The 22,937-nt window shown below is 36.1% G+C and overlaps 1 protein-coding gene across 1 annotated transcript in view; it reads left to right on the top strand.

Annotated features, from left to right (window-relative positions):
• The window catches only part of DPYD (dihydropyrimidine dehydrogenase), an 862,317-nt gene that overhangs the window by 403,893 nt on the left and 435,487 nt on the right, over nucleotides 1-22,937 (top strand). Inside the window, 1 exon segment of the mRNA XM_043575643.1 lies at nucleotides 10,111-10,321. Coding sequence (XP_043431578.1) covers nucleotides 10,111-10,321 — 211 coding nt within the window.

Here is a 22,937-nt window from a genome sequence, read left to right as displayed (position 1 = left end):
AATTAACCTTGTTTTGAGATTGAACAACTAGAACCATCCAAAGCTCATTCTTTCAAATATGCCACAATTGCTGTCTTTGTAGATTAATGAATATCACCCAGGATTTTGTTCAGCCATATCAGGATTTTAACCAGGTTTTATTATTCCTCAGTATATGTTTGGTTTCTCTGAACCTCAGGTTTTCTTCTTAGCAAGGAAATAATGCTTCTTCTCACATAGGATTAGTTGTGAGTGCAGCAAACAGCATAGTGCCTGAGGTTGGGTGCTAAGGCTGTAAATCATGATTGATACCCATTCATGTGTTATTGGCTTTTTGAGCCACAATAAGGAGAAAAACTTGGCTTGAAACTTAATACTTAAAAAATAATAATAAGTGATATATGTGTCATAAACATATCTTCTGTGTGAAAATTAAAATGAGCCATATGTAAAGCACTTAAAAGAATATCTGCTCTATAAGTATTTATTTATTTATTATCTGGCTAGACAGATTTCTTAAATAGTGAAAGTAAATTCCTCTGTTGCCCAGAAATAATTCAAAGGATATATCACTTGACACATGACTTTACGTACTTTGAATTCTCATTTTCCTAATACTTCCCTGTTGACTGAGATAAATCTTTCCATCTCAAAAAAATGTTACCATCTTAGCTTTTCTTTTCCCAATATCAGTACTTTCCAAATAAATACATATGTTAAAGTGATATCTTCCTATCTTTCCTTTAAAAGGTTTTCCATCTCTGGGGTGCCTGGGTGGCTCAATTGATTGAGTGTCCGACTTCAGCTTAGGTCATGATCTTGCAGTTCATGAGTTCAAGCATCGCGTTTGTCTCTGTGCTGACAGCTCAGAACCTGAAGCCTGCTTCAGATTCTGTCTCTCTCTCTCTGTCCTTCCCCCACTTGCACTGTCTCTCTCTCTCTCAAAAATAAATAAATGTTAAAAAAAATTTTAATTAAACATAAAAGTTTTTCCATTTCTTGCATAAAATGAAAAATCTAGCTACTTAATAGCAAAATGGCAAGAAATGGTCTGATTTATGTCTGCTGCCCAATAGTATACTCTTACACATTTTAGAGAATATAAAACGTCAAAGTTCAAAAGCAAAATTTCAGAGTAATCTTTTGTGGGGGCCAGTGTTAATACTCCTCAGCTTTTGTGCACTGTTAGATATCTGTCACAAATACTGAATATTTAAATACCAGCTATCAATGCTAGTGCATATGGGAAATTATGATATGAGCTGAGGATATATTAAAATACAGTTTCCTTGTGATCATAACTGTATATAGCTTTTAATCCCTCAGAAGTCAAAACCATGGTAAGAATACTACTAAAGCATGTTCAAGCATTAAGTCATTGGTAGTCATTTTTTTTTTAATTTTGATTTGTTCGCAGTGTCCAATTTTGTTTTTATTTTTATTTTCATTTTATTTATTTATTTTTAATTTATTTATTGTTTAATTTACATTCAAATTAGTAAACATATGGTACAACAACGATGTCAGAAGTAGATTCCTTAATGCCCCTTACCCATTTAGACTATCTCCCTTCCCACAACCCTTCCAGAAACCATCTCTTTGTTCTCTATATTTAAGAGACTTTTATGTTTTGTCTCCCTTCCTGTTTTTATATTATTTTTGCTTCCCTTCTCTCTTCCCTAGTTCATCTGTTTCATATCTTAAATGCTTCATATGAGTGAACTCATAGGTTTATCTTTTTCGGACTGACAAATTTTTCTTAACATAATACACTCCAGATCCATCCATGTAGTTGTAAACGAAAGATTTAATTCTCTTTTTGATTGTGAAGTAATACTCAATTGTGTGTGTGTATGTATATATATATATATATATATATATATATATATATACCACATCTTCTTTATCCATTCCTATCGATGGGCATTTGGGCTCTTTCCATACTTTGGCTATTGTCAATAGCACTGCTATAAACATTGGGGTGAATGTGCCCCTTCAAAACAGCACACTTGTTTCCCTTGGATGAATACCGGGTAGTGCAATTGCTGGGTTGTAGGGTAGTTCTACTTTTAATTTTTTGAGGAACCTCCATACTATTTTCCAGAGTGACTGCACTAGTTTGCATTCCCACCAGCAATGCAAAAGATATCCTCTTTCTCCACATCCTCGCCAACATCTGTGGTTGCCTGAGTTGCTAATGTTAGCCATGCTGACAGGTGTTAGGTGGTATCTCATTGTGGATTTGATTTGTATTTCCCCAATGATGAGTTATTTTGAGCATTTTTTCATGTGTCAGTTGGCAATCTGGATATCTTTTTTGGAGAAGTGTCTATTTGTTTCATGTCTTTTGCCCATTTCTTCACTGGATTATTTGTTTCTTGGGTGTTGAGTTTGATAAGTGCTTTATAGATTTTGGATACTAACCCTTTATCTGATATGTCGTTTGTGAATATCTTCTCCCATTCCACTGGTTGCCTTTTAGTTTTGCTGATTGTTTCCTTCACTATGCAGAAGCTTTTTATTTTGATGAGGTCCCAAATACTTCATGTTTGCTTTTGTTTCCCTTGCCTCTGGAGATGTCTTGAGGAAGAAGTTGCTGCAGCCAAGGTCAAAGAGGTTTTTACCTGCTTTTTCCTCTAGGATTTTGATGGCTTCTTGTCTCACAGTTAGGTCTTTATTCAATTTTGAGTTTATTTTTGTGTATGGTGTAAGAAAAGTGGTCCAGGTTCATTCTTCTGCGTGTTGCTGTCCAGTTTTCCTAGCACCACTTGCTGAAGAGACTTTATTCCATTGGATATTCTTTCCTGCTTTGTCAAAAATTAGTTGGCCATACATTTGTGGGTCCATTTCTGGGGTATCTATTCTGTTCCATTGATCTGCATGTCTGTTCTTGTGCCAGTATCATAGTGTCTGGATGATTACAGCTTTGTAGTATAGCTTGAAGTCTGGGATTGTGATGCCTCCTGCTTAATTTTCTTTTTCAGGATTGCTTTGGCTATTCGGGGTCTTTTCTGGTTCCGTACAAATGTTAGGATTATTTGTCCAACTCTGTGAAGATTTCTGGTGTTATTTTGATAATGATTGCACTGAATGTGTAGATTGCTTTGGGTAGCATCAACATTTTAACAATATTTTTTCTTCCTATCCAGGAGCATGGAATCTTTTTCCATTTTTTGGTGTCTTCTTCAATTTATTTCATAATCTTTCTATAGTTTTCAGTGTATAGATGTTTCACCTCTTTGGTTAGATTTATTCCTAGGTATTTTATGGGTTTTGATGCAACTGTAAATGGGATCAATTCCTTGATTTTCTTTCTGTTGCTTCATTGTGGGTGTATACGAATGCAACCGATTTCTGTGCGTTGATTTTATATCCTGCAACTTTGCTGAATTCATGAATTAGTTTTAGCAGTTTTTTGGTGGAATCTTTTGGGTTTTCCAAATAGAATATCATGTCATCTCCAAAGAGTGAAAGTTTGGCCTCCTCCTGGCCAATTTGGATGCCTTTTATTTCTTTGTGTTGTCTGATTGCAGAGGCTAAGACTTCCAATACTTGAATAATAGTGGCAAGAGTGGACATCCCTGTCGTGTTCCTGACCTTAGGGGGAAAGCTCTTAGTTTTTCCCCATTGAGGATGATATTAGCAGTGCATCTTTCATATATGCTTTTATGATCTCGATGTATGATCCTTCTATCCCTACTTTCTTGAGGGTTTTTTATCAAGGAAAGGATGCTGTGTTTTGTTAGATGCTTTCTCTGCATCTATTGAGAGGATCATATGGTTCTTGTCCTTTCTTTAATGATGTGAAGTATCACATTGATTGTTTTGCAGATATTGAACCAGTCCTGCATCCCAGATATAAATCCCACTTGGCCTTGGTGAATAATTCTTTTAATTTATTGTTGGATCTGGTTAGCTAGTATCTTGTTGAGGATTTTTGCATCCATGCCCATCCGGGAAATTGGACTATAGTTCTCCTTTTTAGTGGGGTCTTTGTCTGGTTTTGGAATCAAGGTAATTCTGGCTTCATAGAGAGAGTTTGGAAGTTTTCCTTCCATTTCTATTTTTTGGAACAGCTTCAAGAGAATAGGTGTTAACTCTTCTTTAAATGTTTGATAGAATTCCCCTTGAAAGCCATCTGACCCTGAACTCTTGTTTTTTGGGAGATTTTTGATTACTAATTCTATTTCTTTACGGGTTATGGGTCTGTTTAAATTTTCTATTTCTTCCTGTTTCAGTTTTGGTAGTTTATATGTTTCTAGGAGTTTGTCCATTTCTTCCAGATTGCCCATTTTATTGGCATATAATAGCTCGTAATATTCTGTTATTATTGTTTGTGTATCTGCAGTGTTGGTTGTGATCTCTCCTCCTTCATTCTTGATTTTATTTATTTGGGTCCTTTCCTTTTTCTTTTTGATCAAACTGGCTATGGGTTTACCAAATTTGTTAATTCTTTCAAAGAACCAGCTCCTGTTTTCATTGATCTGTTCTACTGCTTTTTTGGTTTTAATAACATTGGTTTCTGCTCTAATCTTTATTATTTCCTGTATTCTGGTGGTTTTGGGTTTTATTTGCTGTTCTTTTTCCAGCTCTTTGAGTTGTAAGGTCAGGTTGTGTATCTGAGACGTTTCTTCCTTCTTTAGGAAGGCTTGGATTGCTATATAGTCCCCTCTTATAACCACTTTTGCTGCATCCCAAAGGTTTTAGGCTGTGGTGTTATCGTTTTCATTGGTTTCCATGTAATTTTTAATTTCCTCTTTAATTTCTTGGTTAGCCCATTCATTCTTTATTAGGGTGTTCTTTAGTCTCCAAGTATTTGTTATCTTTCCAAATTTTTTTCTTGTGGTTGACTTCCGAGTTTCATAGTGTCGTGGTCTGAAAATATGCACAATATGATCTCAATCTTTTTGTACTTGTTGAGGGCTGATTTGTGTCCTAGTATGTGATCCATTCTATAGTTGTTTCATGTGCACTCGAGAAGAATGTGTATTCTGCTGCTTTAGCATGAAATGTTCTGAATGTGTCTGTTAAGTCCATCTGGTCCAGTGTGTCATTCAAAGCCATTGTTTCCTTGTTGATTTTCTATTTAGATGATCTGTCCATTGCTGCAAGTGGGGTGTTGAAGTCCCCTACTATTATGGTATTATTATCAATGAGTTTATTTAAGTCTGTGGTTAATTGATTTATATATTTGGGTGCTCTCACATTTGGAACATAAATGTTTATAATTGTTAGGTCTTCTTGGTAGATAGACCCCTTAATTATGATATAATACCCTTCTTCAGCTCTTGTTACAGTCTTTATTTTAAAATCTAGATTGTCTGATATAAGTATGGCTACTCCGGCTTCTTTTGGCAACGATTAGCATGATAGATGGTTCTCCATCCCCTTATTTTCAATCCGAAGGTGACTTTAGGTCTAAAATGGGTCTCTTGTAAACAGCATATAGATGGATCTTGTTTTCTAATCCATTCTGTTACCCTATGTCTTTTGATTGGAGCTTTTAGATCATTGATGTTTAGAGTGAGTACTGAAAGATATGAGTTTATTGCCATAGTAATAGTTGGAGTTTCTGGTAGTGTTCTCTGGTCCTTTCTAGTCTTTGTTGCTTTTGGTCTTTTTTTTTTCATCTTTTCTCCCCTCAGAGACTCCCCCTTAAAATTTCTTGCAGGGCTGGTTTAGTGGTCACAAACTCCTTTAATTTTTGTTTGTCTGGGAAACTTTTTATCTCACCTTCTGTTTTGAATGAGAACCTTGGTGGATAAAGAATTCTTGGCTGCATATTTTTCCAATTCAGCACATTGAGTATATCCTGTCACTCCTTTCTGGCCTGCCACGTTTCTGTGGATAGGTATGCTGTGAACCTGATCTGTTTTCTTTTGTATGTTAAGACTTTTTTTTCCCTTGTTGCTTTCATGATTCTTTCCTTGCCTGAGAATTTTGTGAATTTCACTATGATATGCTCAGTTGATGGTTGGTTTTTGTTGAATCTAATGACTGTCCTCTGTGCTTCCTGGATTTTGATGTCTATGTCTTTCCCCAGGTTAGGAAAATTTTCCACTATGATTTGCTCACATAAATTTTCTACCTCTTTTTCTCTCTTCACCTTCTCGGACACCTGTGAGTCTGATGTTATTCCTTTTTAATGAGTCACTGAGTTCTATAATTTTTATTTCTTGCTCTTTTGCCTTAGTCCCCTGTTTTCTTCTGTTTCATTATTCTCCATAAGTTTGTCCTCTGTGTTGCTGATTCGCTGCTCTGACTCATCCATCCTTGCTGCCATGGCATCTATTTGAGATTGCAGCTCAGTTTTAGCATTTTTTATTTCATCCTGACTAGCTTTTACTTCTCAGAAGGGGATTCTAATCTATTTTCAACCCCAACTAGTATTATTATCATTATTGTAAATTCTGGTTCAGACATCTTGCTTGTATCTGTGTTGCTTAAGTCCCTGGCTGTCAATTCTTCCTGTTCTTTCTTTTGGGGTGAATTCCTTTGTTTCATCATTTTGTAGGAAGAAAAGGAATTAATAAAGAAAAAAAATTAAAATTAAAAAATTAAAAGCAACACAAGGAAATAAAATAAAGGATGCTAGATCCTAGGTGTGTTTTGCTCTGGTTGTTGAAAGAAGCTTGATAGATTAGATAAAAAATGGAAAGAAAAGAAAAAATGAGAAAAAAAAAGAATTAAAAAAGGAAGACTTTTGACAATAGGAAAAAATTAATACAGTAAAATAGAATAAAATGAAATGATGAAAGTAAAATAGAATTTTAAAAATTTACAAAAATGTAAAACATAGATTAGAAAAAAAATAAAGAAAAATATTTTAAATAAAAGTGGAAAATAAGTTTTTTTCTTTTTCTGTATTCAAAAATAGGAAAAGAAAAATTAAAAAGAATTGAATGAAATGACCAACAGACAGAATGAAGTACGATTGAAAGTACATCTGTTTTCCCATAGAAGTCAAGCTATAAAGCACTTTATAGTCCATATACTAAGCAGGTGGAGAGACTTGTGTTTTTCTAGAGGCCTTGACAAACCCTAGTCAAGTTGGGCAGGGCTTAGTGTAACACCTTCCTTCTCCACTGGATGGTGCTGCTTAGCTTACCTGGATGGATTGCTGTGGCATGTGTAGGTGTGTATGCGCATGTGTGGGAGGGGTGACCATCTACCCAGTCTCTAGTATCAGAACTCTGTGCTCTCCATGTCTGGCAATCAAGCACCCCTCCTTTGTCTCCAGCTTCCATCCACTCCCTGCTTCTACACTGTCTGTGACCAAGCTGTCAGGCTGCCAGGTGGCACCTCCATCCTGAGTTTTATCTCAGATGTGGTTCTGTTTCCCAACCCCTCACTTCTGAGGAACTGCAGCTTTGACCTGCTTAGATCTTCTGGGGGTGGGTCTTGCTGAGCAATGGCTGGGTGCCAACCCACTCCCAGGAATGTTCTCAAGACCATGCTGCTGCCAATGACCAGAGACTGTGGCTGGGTGGCAGCCCACCCCAGAAAAAGTTCACGCAATCTTGTAGCACTAGTGCTTCAGGGTTTATGGAAAATCACAACACACACCTAGTGCCAGGCTTCCCACTTAAGGTCCTTGTTCCAACACCAGTGAATGTGGTTGTTCTCTGGGGTCCTCTGGGACCTTTGCCTGTGGGCAGGCTGCACAGTCTCTACCAAATGTCCTCTCAGCAGGGGAACTGCCTCTCCCTGTGTGCCCCAAGGACCCTTGGAGCTTGCTCTCTGCTCCTTGGTATTCGCCCTTCCCACCAGAGCTTTGCCAGATATCGAACTGTGGAGTTTCAGACTCTGCATTCCCCTTGTTTATAGAGTCTTAATGGAATTTAACCGTCTCTTTTATCCTTTCTCCCTTTTTTTTCAGTCCCTGCAACTGTTCCCACTTTTCCACTTTCTCTGTAGCTGCTTTTGGTGGGGGGTTGCTTTTCCCATACTCTCCCCCCATCTCCTTCCTCTCTTTGCAAGCAAAAACAGATCCCTACCCTCCATGACTCCTCTCTCCCCAAGTTCACCTCTCCATGCTGCATACCTGCTGAGTTCTGTGGTTCAGTTTGTCAAATTGTTGTGTTAATTCTCAAATCAGTTTTTTAGGAGTGCAGGATGGTTTCGTGTTGATCTGGCTCTATTTCAGGGACAAGAGATGCAAAAAAACCTTCCATGCTGTTCCACCATCTTAGCCCCTCCAAATATGGAGGAATTTCTTTAAACAGAAAATAAATAATCCCAATTTTGTTTTTAAATTTGATGCCAAATTTTCCAAAAATTCTTTGAGATTATCTACAAGAATAATAGATACTATCTAAGTATTAAGAGACATAAAAAGTAGAATGGGACAAAATAGATCCTAAATCAGTCTGAGACATGCTCACAATACGTGCAGCATAGTTCAGGATTTTATTTCTGCCCTTTGCAGAAAAAAGTACTGTTTCAAATATGTATCATGTATTGATTTATTGAAACCATAAAAACTTGTCATTGTTATTCAATCAAGTTTGGAATTATCATTAAAATTTAGCATCACTTGGCAGTTTTGAAGCACAATAAACTGGTTTATATTGATGAGTTATAAGGTGCTACATAATGTAAGTGTGACAAAAGTGACACAGGAAACCTATCTTCTTTATGGAGCCAGATTTGTTTTGTAATTAGAACTATTCAAGGAATACTTTGCCTTCTAGAAATCATACATTTTATTTTGTTGAAAATTAAAACATGGGGCGCCTGGGTGGCGCAGTCGGTTAAGCGTCCGACTTCAGCCAGGTCACGATCTCGCGGTCCGTGAGTTCGAGCCCCACGTCAGGCTCTGGGCTATGGCTCGGAGCCTGGAGCCTACTTCCGATTCTGTGTCTCCCTCTCTCTCTGCCCCTCCCCCGTTCATGCTCTGTCTCTCTCTGTCCCAAAAATAAATAAACGTTGAAAAAAAAATTAAAAAAAAAAGAAATGCAGATCCTCAGGCCTCATCTAATCCTATAGAGCTAAAAGTTCTGAGGGTGGGTCCATGCAATTAGTTTTAACAAGCCCCCCAGCTTGCCAAAGTTCTGGAACCACTGATGCATGCCAAAGTTTGGAACCACTAATTATGGACAGAGTGCCCAGAAGTGGGTCTATGATTTGATCACAACATAAAGCAAGTCACTTTATGTCTCAGTTTTTCCATCTTGTTGGTGCCAGACAACTCCTTGTATGGAACCTTACACAAACAACCTTCTTAATCTCACTTGTCAGGGGTCCTACTAAGAACCCACCTGTCTTCCATGAGGGAGGGAAGGAATGAGATTTGACAATCCCTCATCCACTTCAGTAGTACAATTTTTGAAAAATACACTCAATATACTAGTTAGGGTTACATTGACAAAGGCCTGGATCCCCCCCCCCCAAAACAATAAATGGAAAAATAAATAAAAAGTAAATATTTACATTCTGTCTTGATAGGCATCCCATTATGGGCATGAAAACAAAAACCAGGGTGTCCCATTTTATAGCAGAATAAATGAGGTAATAGATGTGGATTAACTGGGAATTTGTCAAGAAGAACATACTTGTTTCTCTTTCTTAAATTTTTCGTTTGCATTTTAACAAAAGTAAGATTGAATGTTATTTGTTTCTTGATCCCACAGTTTCTCAGTCTTCTTTCCTCTACCTACCATTTAAATCATGCACTTGCAGAGATTGGCTCACCCACTTGATTGACTTTTTTCCGGTTTAGATATATGCAACCTGGTAATGATCAGAAGTATTTAATTTCATATGTGGCATGATTGAAAAGAGAAGTTAAGCCTACATAAATGAAAGCATATGGAAAACCAGACTTTTGCTACAGGCAAAAACTTTATATGCCACCAACCATAGGGTATGGTGTCCCTAAAACTTGAGAAATATCTTGTGATGCCATTCTCTGTAAACTTCCACATGACAACTCCAGTCTATTTAAGACTCCCTTGAGTCAGTGATTTGCAAAATGTAAATAGCTGATAACTGAACACCAGCTTTGGTGAAAGAAAAAGCTTTATGTTGATTTAAGCATCGGAAGCTGTAGCATGTATAATTGAATTTAAAACCAAGTATTCAATGGAGAAGAAACATTGTCAACTTCTCCTCTGTTCTGTTTTGTTTTAGGTGGAGCTTGCTAAGGAAAAAAGGTGTGAATTTTTGCCTTTCCTGTCTCCACGGAAGGTTATAGTAAAAGGAGGGAGAATTGTTGCTATGCAGTTTGTTCGGACAGAGCAAGATGAAATGGGAAACTGGAATGAACATGAAGATGAGCTAGTCCATCTGAGAGCCGATGTGGTCATCAGTGCCTTTGGTTCAGTTCTGAGTGATCCTACAGGTAGAGTTCTCGGGAGCTGAAATGCATTATGTAATTGTCTGTTATTTCAGTGCCATAAGAATTTCCACCTTTCAGGGAATTGTTTTCCACTTTAACATTCATTTTCTTCTTCTAGTATGAAATCCAAGCAATCTTGATTTAAAAGGCTTAGAAATGGCATTTAATGCTTATACAGAATTATTTTTAAAGTGGTGGGGATTGAAAATAACATTAATCTTTCTTTTAAGCTGATAATCAAAATACATAGTCTGTTTTGTAATAAACGTTTGCCTGTTTCCTCTGTAAGAATGGCTTTTCTTCAATTAGACCTAGAGTAAGAAAATGTGACAGAGAAGTTGTAACCGCCAATCTTCAATGATTCAGACAAATTAAGACCTAATGAATAGGCAAAAATAGAATTCATGTGTACTACTGTCCTCATGCCAAGCCATCGCTAGAAACATCAAAATTATCAAATTAGAAAGTTTGAATTCCTGTCACTTCATCTGGATGGCATAAATGGACATGCTAAGGAAGAAAAAAATGCTTTTAACAGAAAGATAAGAAAGGGAAATGTCTTATATAATATTCCAAGTGAGCAATAAGTTAATCAATTAAGAGTATTTTGTGTTATATTTCCCCCAAACCCAGTGTTTTTGGGGCTTATTGTAGATGAAAGCATAGGTACCTATGTTCCTTTATTTTGCAAATTCTTTACCTTTTAATACACACTGTTTAAATGATTAACTCTTTTATTTACTGAAAGTAAAATAAAAGATGTTTTTCTAAGACAGACATTCATTATGAGTAACAATAACAGCAAAAAAAATCTAAACCTGACAGATCCTATGACTCCCTACTATATCCATGCTAAAATTACATTTTGTGTCTGAAATAGGAAGAGATATATGCAAGCAAATGTGCATTTTTATGCAGCAGATAAGTAAAAAATTCAACCAGTCATCAGGATATTTTATCTGCAGGACATCAAACATCTTGGTATTTGGAAACATCCAGATGTTTAATGTCATCAAGATAAATGTTTTCAAATAGCTGGATGATGGCCCGAATTTGTCACTTTTCATCTAGATGTTTATGTGATATGTAGACACAGTCATAGTGTGGTTTGTTTATCATTAACTGCGTTCAGGAAAAGAGAAAAAAGAAAAATGCATAAATTATATTCTATCATCTAAAAAATCATACTGTTCTTACTACTCGGCACATCACCAAAAACTGAGTAAAAAGTTGAGTCATATTTAACTAGCAATTCTGTTGATGATTCACTTATCAAAAACTAATTTATCTTACCCATCTAAATTTATGTTTCACAACTGACATCTCTAACTAACATTAAGAAAAATGTATTATTTCCTAAACAAACATAAGTAGATATGACTCACAAGATCATAGAAAATAGCTTTTGCTTAATTTACTATTTAATTTTTTGATGTTTATTTATTTTTGAGAGAGACAGAGACAGATAGACAGAATGTGAGTTGGGTAGGGGCAGAGAGAGAGGGAGACACAGAATCCGAAGCAGGCTCCAGGCTCTGAGCTGTCAGCACAGAGCCTAACGCAGGGCTTGAATCCATGAACCACAAGACGATGACCTTAGCCAAAGTCGGACGCTTAATTGACTGAGCCAACCAGGTGCCCCTTAATTTAGTATTTAAAATATGAAGTGTAAGAAAGTTTGAGTCTAGTGATTTTTATTTGCAAAACCATTCCAGAATTTATTTATGTATTAATTTATGTATGTATTTTATTCCAGAATTTACTTGTATGTTTCTTCCCGTATTTCACATATACTACCCATATACATTAGAGAAATCAAGGAAAAAAATGGTCTTTCGCTTTCCTTTCTGCCCCCTCCCTTCTCCTGACATGAAATAAATAGAAATAAACTAATCCTTAAATAGAATTACCTGTGCTTTCAGGGCCTTTCAATGTTTACGTGAATAAGAAGCTACTTTCCAAGTGAGAGGGAAGCTGGAAGAGCTAGAAGGTTAGATAGCATTCATGCCTCTCTTCCCATCAAAATGTTTTCAGAACTGTTTTTTTGAATGGAAAACATTAAAGAAAGGGGGAAAGGGCATCAGTAATTGTCAGAATTTTACCAAGAAAAATATAAAAAAATTTACCAAGGTCTTACCCAAGATGATAAGACTTTTTTTTTCTTTTTGAGATCTCAGTGAACAGGGAAATATTAGGAAAATGAGAATTCAAGGTAAGTAAAGTCATTTGTTAAGTGAAATATCCTTTGAGTTATTTGTGGACAATGAGGAATTTACTTTCATTATTTAAGAAATCTTAGGTAAAAAAATAAGCTATTCATGTCTCCCTCTTCTACCCTAAATCTTGTTCCATTCTCATACCTATGTGATGATTTATGTGTGACATTTTTGTGATTATCACATATGTGATACTATGTGATTTAATATATTTATTTCTAACACTTAAAACATTGACCTGCCTTCCCACCCCTCTTCTTCCTTCCTTCCCAACCTCACTTCACTTTGCACAGGCTTCAATGGACTACATGCCAAATCTATGACATTTTTTCTGCATTATCATCCTATTTTCTGCATTTGACAATGTTAAATATTTCTTTCTATTTGAAATCCTCTAAGTCACCTAACCTTTCTGGGCTTCAGTTTCTTCCTCTATTAAAAAGACAAGCATAATAAAACCTTATCCCCCTATCTTTCCGGACTGTTATCAGAATTAAAATAATGTGAAAGTGCTGTAGAAATGTAGCACATTATTATTGTTTATGGACACCCCATTTTCTTGTGTTTTTTTTCTTTTAACTATTCCTCTTCTGAGCCTATCATTGAGTGCTTTTCTTTCTCTAGCTTATTACTTTTTAGTACTTTTCCAAAGTTCAGACTTTATCCATTTTCTCTTAATGTATTTATTCCTTCATTGAACTGATTGTATCATTAATTCATTTATTTATTCATACACACATTCCTTCCTGTAAGAAATACTTAAACAATTTCTATGTGCAGGTTGAGGCTAGACTTACAGTAGACACTACTGCACTTCTGTGTGACTGGATCCCAAATCTCTTTCTCCATTCCATGCCGTAGAAGACATTTCATCCTTTATTATATGCCCATGCATGTAACAAACATTTAGTGTCTAATGAATGCCAGGTACCAAGATGTATTTTGGAGAGTGCAAAGATGAATGAAGTATTCCTTCTACTTAAAAACCTCATAAACTGGGGCTGGAGGGAGACCTTTAAACAAATAATTATTTTACAAGTGAAGATACATTTAGAGAGATACGCGCAAAGTAAGGAAGGATCATCTCATGAGGTTTCCCTAAAGCATGTCGCTTCTCAACTTTGCTGTTTGTTTAAATGGTACTGTAGTTCACCTGTTACTGAAGTTCAAAATGTTATCCCAGTTTCGAATATCTAACTCCAGTTTTTCTTTTCATTAAATTCACCAATGTTACTCTGTACTATAGGATGAAGGTCCTATTCCTTAGCACTTGAGAACTTCATGAAATGGCTTTATATATACTATGTATATAGCTTTATTTCCCACTCTTCCCTATAGAGTTATACCTCCCAGTATCTTAGCACAGGTGGATTCCATAGTGGTAATTTAAAAAGTCCTTGGTGAATACATTATATAAATATATTTGGAACAATTCAAGGAATGAAATAAACTTGACAGAGTACATATAAAGGATGGTGATAACATATTTTCAGCATTCTCTGATTATAATTGTTTAAATGAAAACACCTGTAGCATCTTAGTTATATCAATAACATGTATTTATAAAGGTAACCTAAATTGGGAAATTAAGTTTTTAATCTCATTTTTTCTCTCATGTACTGCATTACTTCTACAGGTCCTTTAATTTGTATGTTGCACAAAGAATATAAAATAACTTTAGTATTAAGCACTTAATATATCTGTGATAAATATTTCTTGTTATAAAAATGGCGAATGCCTCAACAGCTTATAGAAAAGATAAGAATATCAAATATATAAAACAAATTTGGGTAATATCCTTGGATTCTAGTTGCTAATTACTTAATTACTGCCAAGGCTAATAATATTTATAAGTGATAATCATTATTTTCTCTAATTCTACTTTATTTCTATTTCATTTTTTGAGTTGTAGCAGTGAGTGGAAAATAGGAACAAAGACTACATATTCCACATCTATGTGCATGGAATATATATATGTGTGCTTATTAAGAGCAAAATTTAATTGAATCCTTCATTAGGTACTGTCCCAAATTCTAAAGGCAGTGTGGTGTTTGATTTCTAATTTGATGGAGATAATAAAGTCTTAGCCTTATTTGGTATCTTTCTGTGAGAAACTACAAGTGCTTGCGCCTTTAAAAAAATTCTCATCCATTCCCTCTAAAGTATGTAAGAATCCAAATCACTTTAAATTGGGATTTTATTGTTCGAGACTGATTTTAAAGGCTTTCAGTAAATTAAGCACAAGCTGCCTCTACTGGCATTTCTAGTCCACAAGCATTGCCCTTCACTGGAAATTTTAAAACATTTATTTATTTTAACAATATGTCTCCTCTTCTGCTAAACACCAAAGTCAATGTTTATTGAATTGAATATTCTAATTTTTTGTTTATTTGGACAGTCTCAGGTTTAAGAGACTCCTTGCTTATTTTAAGTTTATCCTCCCTTCCCTTTCTGTTTAGAACAACATTGTCAGTTGTGAAAAGTGTGCATATCTTTTCTGTTAATTTGGAATTGATGAGAATTGTTACCATTTCTACCAACCTCACAGCTTTATTTTTCTAATAGAGGTAGTAACAGTTGGCCCTGTCCTCACATATTCCCGGCAGATCCAGATGACATAATTTTATGTGTCTTGAATATGCTTCCAGACGACTGAAGGAAGGCACTCTAGCCCATGCCATGACCTCTGTGCCTCTTCTATACACTGCGCCACAGCCATCCTCCCATTCTTTTGAGAAATGTTGACTTTAAAAAGAGCCATGTGCTTTGATCTTCCAGAACATACTGTAATTTGTCTTCCAATTAGATTGTAAATCCCAAAAGCACAAAGATTGTACCTTTATAGTAAGTTGTAGTTCCAATAGCAGTCTACACATTAATGTGCCTATACTAGATGGATAATAATATATAATTGCATATTTGATTTGACTTGATTCGTGCTAGGATATTAATTTTATTATACCTATTTTTTCCTGCTATGGGTCCAGTTTCATTTATTTGCTTTTTTTTTAGAAAATATTTAAAAAATACTTCTTTTTTTCTATTGCTATTAATTTTTCCCCCTATTTTGGCATAAATTGTTGCATTCTTTATAATCCAATAAATATTACACTAATTAGAGTCTGTCTGGTATAGCAGCTTCGAGCAGGGGTTCTGGAGCCAGGCTGCCCAGCTGGAAACCTGGCTCCTTTAGTCTCTTTGTACTTCACGGTCCTGATCTTTTAAGTGGAGTGATTATAGTATCTACCGTCTTGAGTTATTTTAAGAATAAATTAATAAAATATGTAAGGCACTTCAATATATGTCTGGCCCATAGTAAGCATCTCTTAAGTTTTAGATGCTACTATCCTTATGAAACAAAACATAGTTTAATAAGTAAGTTGAGTTATATTACACCCTTGTGATAATATGAATGTTGTATAGAAATAAAAGCATTTGAAAATCAGGACTTCATCTGGAACTTTGCAGGTTCTGTGAACATGTCTTTGTAAATAAGTAAAGCACATGCTCTTACATTTATGATTTTTTAAATGTGAAATGTTTCCTATATTTAGTTAGTTTTTTTGCAGAAAAAATATTATATGGTTTGTAACTGTATCATACATTTTAAAAATGTTTTATTATCAATTCTGATGTTTTTCATATAATCAAAAGGATTGAAATTTTCTCTCAACTAATATTTAGCAGCTAGAAATCTCCACTTTGAGTTTCTGCAAATCAAGTATTTAAAAAGCAAAGGATTTTTAGTAACTTTTTTCCTCTTAAAAATGGTGTAATTGGGCCAGTTTTTGATCAGTTACTTTTTACAAAAATGTTTATTTATTTATTTTAAGAGAGAGAGCAAACGCACGCATGCATGCACACACACAAGTGGGGAGACCTGAGAGAGAGGGAGAGAGAATCCCAAGCAGGCTCCACACTTTCAGCACAGAGCCTAATGCCCAGGCCCAGCTCCCAACTGTGAGACCATGACCTGAGCTAAAATCAAGAGTTGAACGTTTACTCCAGGTAGGCACCCAGGTCCCCCAATCACTGTTACTTTTAAGAAGGAAAGAGAGAAGTATTTTTGAGGATACTGTTTGAGTTTTTAAATGTTTGAAAGTTATGGGATGATATAATTAAGAATATGGGGCACCTGGGTGGCTCAGTTGGTTGAGCGACCGACTTCGGCACAGGTCATGATCTCACAGTCTGTGAGTTCAAGCCTCGTGTTGGGCTCTGTGCTGACAGCTCAGAGCCTGGAGCCTGCTTCGGATTCTGTGTCTTCCCCTCTCTCTACCCCTCCCCTGCTCACGCTCTGTGTCCCTCTGTCTCTCAATAATAAATAAACATTAAAAAATTAAAAAAAAATAAAGAATAAACACCTCATGGCACCTGGGTGGCTCAGTCAGTTAAGCATCCAACTCTTGATTTCGATTCAGGTCATGATCCCACAGTTCATGAGATCAAGCCTGCTTAGGGCTCCTTGCTGAGCTGACTTTAAAGGGCCTGCCTGGGATTCTTCCTCTCTCTCTCTCTCCCCCCCTCCCCCGCTCATGTGTGTGCATGCTCTCTCTCTCTCTCTCTCTCTCTCTCTCTGAAAATAAATAAATAAACTTAAAGAAAACACTATGTTTTTGGAGAAAAGAGAAGGGATGAATGGTGCCAATAAACCTGACTCAGCATAATGCTGCAAGGCACTGCTCAGGAGAGTAAATGACAAAGTGACTGAACTATAAATATACCAAGGTACGTGTGGCCCTTCTTCTAGGAAAGGAGTTTCTACACGTCACCCAGTGCCTACATTTTCTTTCTATTCATCTCACTAGAAATAACAAGGAAACACAAAGCCCAATTCCTTCTGAATCAACTCCCTTGATAGCATTAACCGCAACTAGTTTCATGAAGGGAGTGTTTTGGGGGGAAAAGATTTTAAAATCACTTTCTAGTTCCTTTTATTGGAAGCCCTCAGAAAAGTTTTTTAAAACCTCATGGGGTAAATCAAAGATTCTGCCAATACCAGCTTCAAGTGTAGCTTTGATTCACCTGCTCCCATACTGAGGAAAAAGTGCAGGCCATGGGATAATGTGCCTTATTCTGGCCTAAGTCAGACCTAGAAATTGCCAGGCATGCATATTTCCTTATCAGCTTGCATATTTCCTTATCTCCTTTACCAGAAATGAAGAGGAAGGGGATGGAATGGGTACTGAATTCAAACTATGACTTAATCAGTCGTATTTTCACAATTGTATGCATTTTTTTTTTTAATAAACACAAATACTTGCAACGAAGTTTCAAGGGAACAGATTATGGAATACTGAACTTTATGGGAGATGAAAACTTTTTGGTTGATGGCACAAATGTTAGAGGAAGGGGCCTACTAATGATTACTATAACTGAAAATGGATGAGATAGAATTGAAAACCAAAGTTGTCATCCAGTGTAATTTACTGGGTATGTTATTGTATAATAACTTGCATGGGACTTTTGTTTTTATTTCCAAATGTGCTGTAAGGGACTTAAATATTGCAGTCCCCTCATTTCACAGGCTTATTTGTTTAACTAATAACCTCTGATTGCCTGCTATTCCAGGCACTGAGCTTAAGTTCTAAGGATGAAGTGGTGAAAAGGCCAATGCCAAACCTTGTCTCCAGGAATGCAGTTTAACAGGGAGACTCACAATTATGATAAATTGCACTGCAAGAGAAGCACGGGAAATAATCTAAGGGTTCAGGGAAGCTTCCTAGAGGAAGTGGGTTGTAAATTGAACTTTGAGGTGTATGTGGGAGTTTCCAGGTGGAATGGGGGTGGAAAGGAGGGAGCCACAGGGAGATTATACAACTTGCTCAACACCACACCGTTCCATTAAGCACTTTACCGTCATCTTAAAAAGCTATATATAGGGGCACCTGGGTGGCTCAGTCGGTTAAGCGTCTGACTTCAGCTCAGGTCATGATCTCGTGGTTGGTGAGTTCAAGCCCTGTGTCGGGCTCTGTGCTGACAGCTCAGAGCCTGGAGCCTGTTTCAGATTCTGTGTGTCCCTCTCTCTCTCTGACCCTCCCCTGTTCATGCTCTGTCTCTCTCTTTCTCAAAAATAAATAAATGTTACAAAAAAGCTATATATAAAAAAAATCCATGTCTTTAGAAAGTTGTCATCAGCCTACTTATTTCATGCATGTTCTCCTCTTTATAAATGAAGGTCTGAATTTTCCATTTTTCTTTCTAAAATTGAACTTTTTATTTTATGATTTTTGTCATTCATTCTCTCATTATTCATCAAGTAGCAAATGTTTCTTAACATCCAACTATGTTATATCTACTGTCCTGGTGCTCGGAATACAAATAAGAGTAAAAGAATGTCTTTGCCCTTCAGGCATTCATATGGTAATGGGAGAAATGGACATGTAAATACATACATTGCAAACGATGTGCTAATTTTGAGATTGCATTTGGATTGGGTTTTAGAGCTTCAGTAGGAGTTTCTCTGTTAGAGGGAATATCATACACAAAAGTTTAAGCTGACAAATGGTTTCATTTGACTAGACAATGATGGGAAATTCTGTTTAGCTGGAGCAGGTAATGTATAGTAAAATAAGGGTGGGACATGTATAGGGATAAGATGGCAGGAAGTTTGGCTACAAACTTATTTGGAATCAAGAGAGTTATATGACAATCTAGGGATTCTGGATTTTATCCTATATACATCCAAGTGACAAATGGAAGGTTTAAATATGGGATAGGTCTTTATTGTTAATGATATAATTCTGATAAGTGCTTGGATTTTGTACCAGTTATATATTCTTCAAATAGTTGGGAATTAGAAACCATGAAATCACCTCTGAGGTGGTTCATATAAGAAGGCAAGTGTGTTTTCTAGTGTTGAACACCTGAATTAGGCAAATTTATTTACCCAGTCATGGGTATGATCCAACAATGTAGGTCCCCTAATGGGAAGCTGCCCCAGTAGGATTGTTAGTATTAAAGAAGGGAGAGAACCTTTGCCCAAATAGTCAGTTCCCAAGCTGTAGGCATGACAGAAGGGAGTTATGCATGTCTAATTTCTTCCTCCAGATTCATGAATTATAATTATGAATTGCAGCTTTTTGAAGACTGGTAAGATACGGAGAGACACCATGAGTGTTATAATCATGAATATTTCAACACATGGAAGAAGGCATGAGAAGTATGAAATAAGCATGTTGCTTTACAGGGGCAGTAATACTGAAAAAAAGATGGCCTGGAATCAAGACAGAATAGTATTAGTGAAATCAATTAAAAGACTATTTTTGTTAGTTTAAGTGGCTACTTACTAAGGCCCAGATTAAGGTAAAAGAGGTAGAACTATAGAAGGGCATTCAGAATCATGACTATTTCTGAAATAGAAGAGTCAGGATTTGGTCATCTGTTTGATGAAAAGGTTGAATGTGGAGTATCTAGTGTGGTAGTTCGATCAGATGTTCATAACGCTGATAGCATTTGGGAATACAGCAGATAGAACAGATCTGAGGGAAATTGTGATTTGTTGTATTTGGATTTGCTCATTCATTCAACTGGAAATGGGATTCGAACTCAGAAAAGAAAGAATGATTGAAAACAGACATTGGGAATCATTACATATGATTTATCTTGCCTTTTCATTATCATAGCTCAGTACCTACAGCAGTACTGCTTATTGATTGAGTTAAAGAATGAAAGCTGTCATAGCCTATAGTTTAGATAACACTTTAAAAGTATGATAAAAGAGGATATGTGGTATTTCTTCTGAAATTCCAGAAACATCTCACTTATCACATTATGAAGAGGAAAAGACAATGTAAGTTACTGCTGCTTTTCATATGGTAAATATCTTAAGGAAGACATGGTGTCAAGACAGTTTTATTCCATTATTCTGTACCTTTGGTCTTTTACTGATGCATTTGGTTCCTTATGCTACCATTTCATTTTATAATGCCTGAGTAATAAAACATTAATATGTCCTTTGTAATGCTTGGCCCCATGATGAGAATGAATTCTTTTTAGTCTTCCCTATACACTGTCTTGCTTTCAATTATATTTTGGTCAAGAAGCTTTCTTCGGAGCCCAATAGTAAAACTGTACATGTTTTCTTAAAAATTGCCCTAATTATCAGGTTTTTTTCCGAAAGTGGGGATGAAGTACTGACATTTCTGCAAAATAACCAATGAAAATAATGGAATCTTTGCACAGTTTTTCTTTGGAATTATTTTAAAAAGGTGGAGGTGATGAGGAAGGAGGTCAGACTGATAACAGTGTTAAAAGTGATTTGGAATCAACATCACATCACTTACAACTGCCTTAGACATCCATTTGAAGTACACCATGATATTTCTGTAATTATTTTACTTACCTCTACTAACTGCATAGGAATAGGTTTGTTTCCCCAGTGAATAGCTCTGTTCAGAGCCTTCTCTTATCTTTATTTTCCAGGTTTCACTAGTGGTTGCTATCATATGCATTCTTACATGGAGACAGTGGATAAATCAGTAGTTTTCCATCAAATCAAAGATTACATTCAAGAGGTAGAGCAGTGACATTAAACAACTTTGGCTGGAGAAAGAAGGTAGAAAACGGAAAAATAACATAATTGTTTCAGAGAACAGAAATCATAAAACATAGCCAGTGTTATTCAATATATAGTGAATATAATAGATGTCTGGAGTTTTACTGACCATGGCGTATTATATTTGTCTCTTAAATACTAGTTAGCCTTGGTATACTAAAAGTTTATTCTGAAACCTCATATTCTTATGAAATATTAAACTATGCTAGGCTCCTATGGAATGTAAAGCCAAGATGTAAAGTTTAGTTAAATTATAAAGCTATGATGCATATTTTATACTAATGTTCTTAGTAATATGTATTTTGTATTGGAGATTATTTTGTTGTTAATTACTTTGCATTTGTGTTCTTGGCTCAAAACACAGTATAAAAATGACAGTATACCTATTTAAGATAGACTTTAGTTAGGTGAGACATTGACCTGAGAAAATGTAAGTTTTAATTGTATAAATTGGAAAATTACATTGAATCATATCTAATATCTATCTCCCAAATGTGGAAACTACTTAATTCAAATGGAATATATACATGTAATTTATTAGGTGTTCCAACTGTGCTGGCATTGCAGGAGGAGAAAGCCAGCATTAATTTTAACATCCATTCAGAAGTCCCACCCAGCCATTATACGGACTAATGCTATCCAGTACCAACCTTATTTTCATGCTAGCCATACTTATATTTTGTAATTATGAATGTCTTTTAAGTTTTTTCAAAGAACCTTTATTTCCTAGCCATATTATACACTACATGCTTGACAAATACCCAGTGATTTTCCAAGTCCTCTGAAAAGTGTAGTGACAATTCACTTGGCTTAATATGACCCAATATTTCCCCCCATATTTGCACACTGCTGCCAAATGAACTTCTGCATCCCCAGTATCATGGCATTATTCTCATATGTTAGAATCTAAAATATCCCCCCCCACACTGATAGTGGAATTGAAAAAAAAACCCTCAATTTAATTTTGATACCCTTTTTTTAAATTAAAAAAAAAAGGTTATTTATTTTGAGAGAGAGAGCGCATGAACAGGGGAGGGGCAGAGAGAGAGAGAGAGAGTGAGAAAGAATCTCAAACAGGCTCTGCACTGCCAGCACTGAGCCTGACATGGGGCTCAGACTCACAAACTGTGAGATCATGACCTGAGTTGAAATCAAGAGTCGGACACTAACCCAACTAAGCCATCCAGGCACCCCAATAATTTTGATACCCTATTTATTCTGCCTTCCTACATGCTGTGGGATCTTATTTCCCATTCTTTCATTCTGTATTTGCTAAGTATATAGGGTTCTGTGTTAGGTTCTCCTGGGTACACAAAAATGAACACATTGTTCTTGTCTATAGGAGCTTGTAGTGCAATAGACAGAGAAAAATTCACCTAAATAAAAATGCCATTAGGTCAAAAGTGATGCAAGGAGAAGCAGATAAACTGTTAGTGTAACACTCTGGGCGGAGAGATGACTTCCAGCTGTAAGAATCAAAGGTTTTATGGAAGTAGTGGCATTTGTAGTAGAGATGAAGACAGGTGGGACTTGAGAGAGCAGAGACCAGGAAAGCACGTTTCATCACAGTGAACAGGTAGATATGTGGATGGAGTAGTTGCTTTGGCTAGATCATAAGGTACACAGTGAGAAACTGTAAAGGTGGAAAAACATATCATTGCTAATTCACAAAACGTTTTCACTGTCAAGCTAAGGTATCTGACTTTTATTCCAAAATTGGTGGGTACTAGAAATCTAAGGGAACATGCTTATTAAATATGTTTTCCTCATACACAGAGGAAAGATTTAAATATGTGTGTCCATTTTGGCTCCTGCTCTTCCCCCTGCTTCTCTCTGTATATCTTAT

Source organism: Prionailurus bengalensis, chromosome C1 (assembly GCF_016509475.1).
Source record: "Prionailurus bengalensis isolate Pbe53 chromosome C1, Fcat_Pben_1.1_paternal_pri, whole genome shotgun sequence".
Taxonomy (NCBI): Eukaryota; Metazoa; Chordata; class Mammalia; order Carnivora; family Felidae; genus Prionailurus; species Prionailurus bengalensis.
The sequence above is the reverse complement of the archived record's forward strand: the minus strand, read 5'-3'. Positions and strand labels throughout refer to the sequence as shown.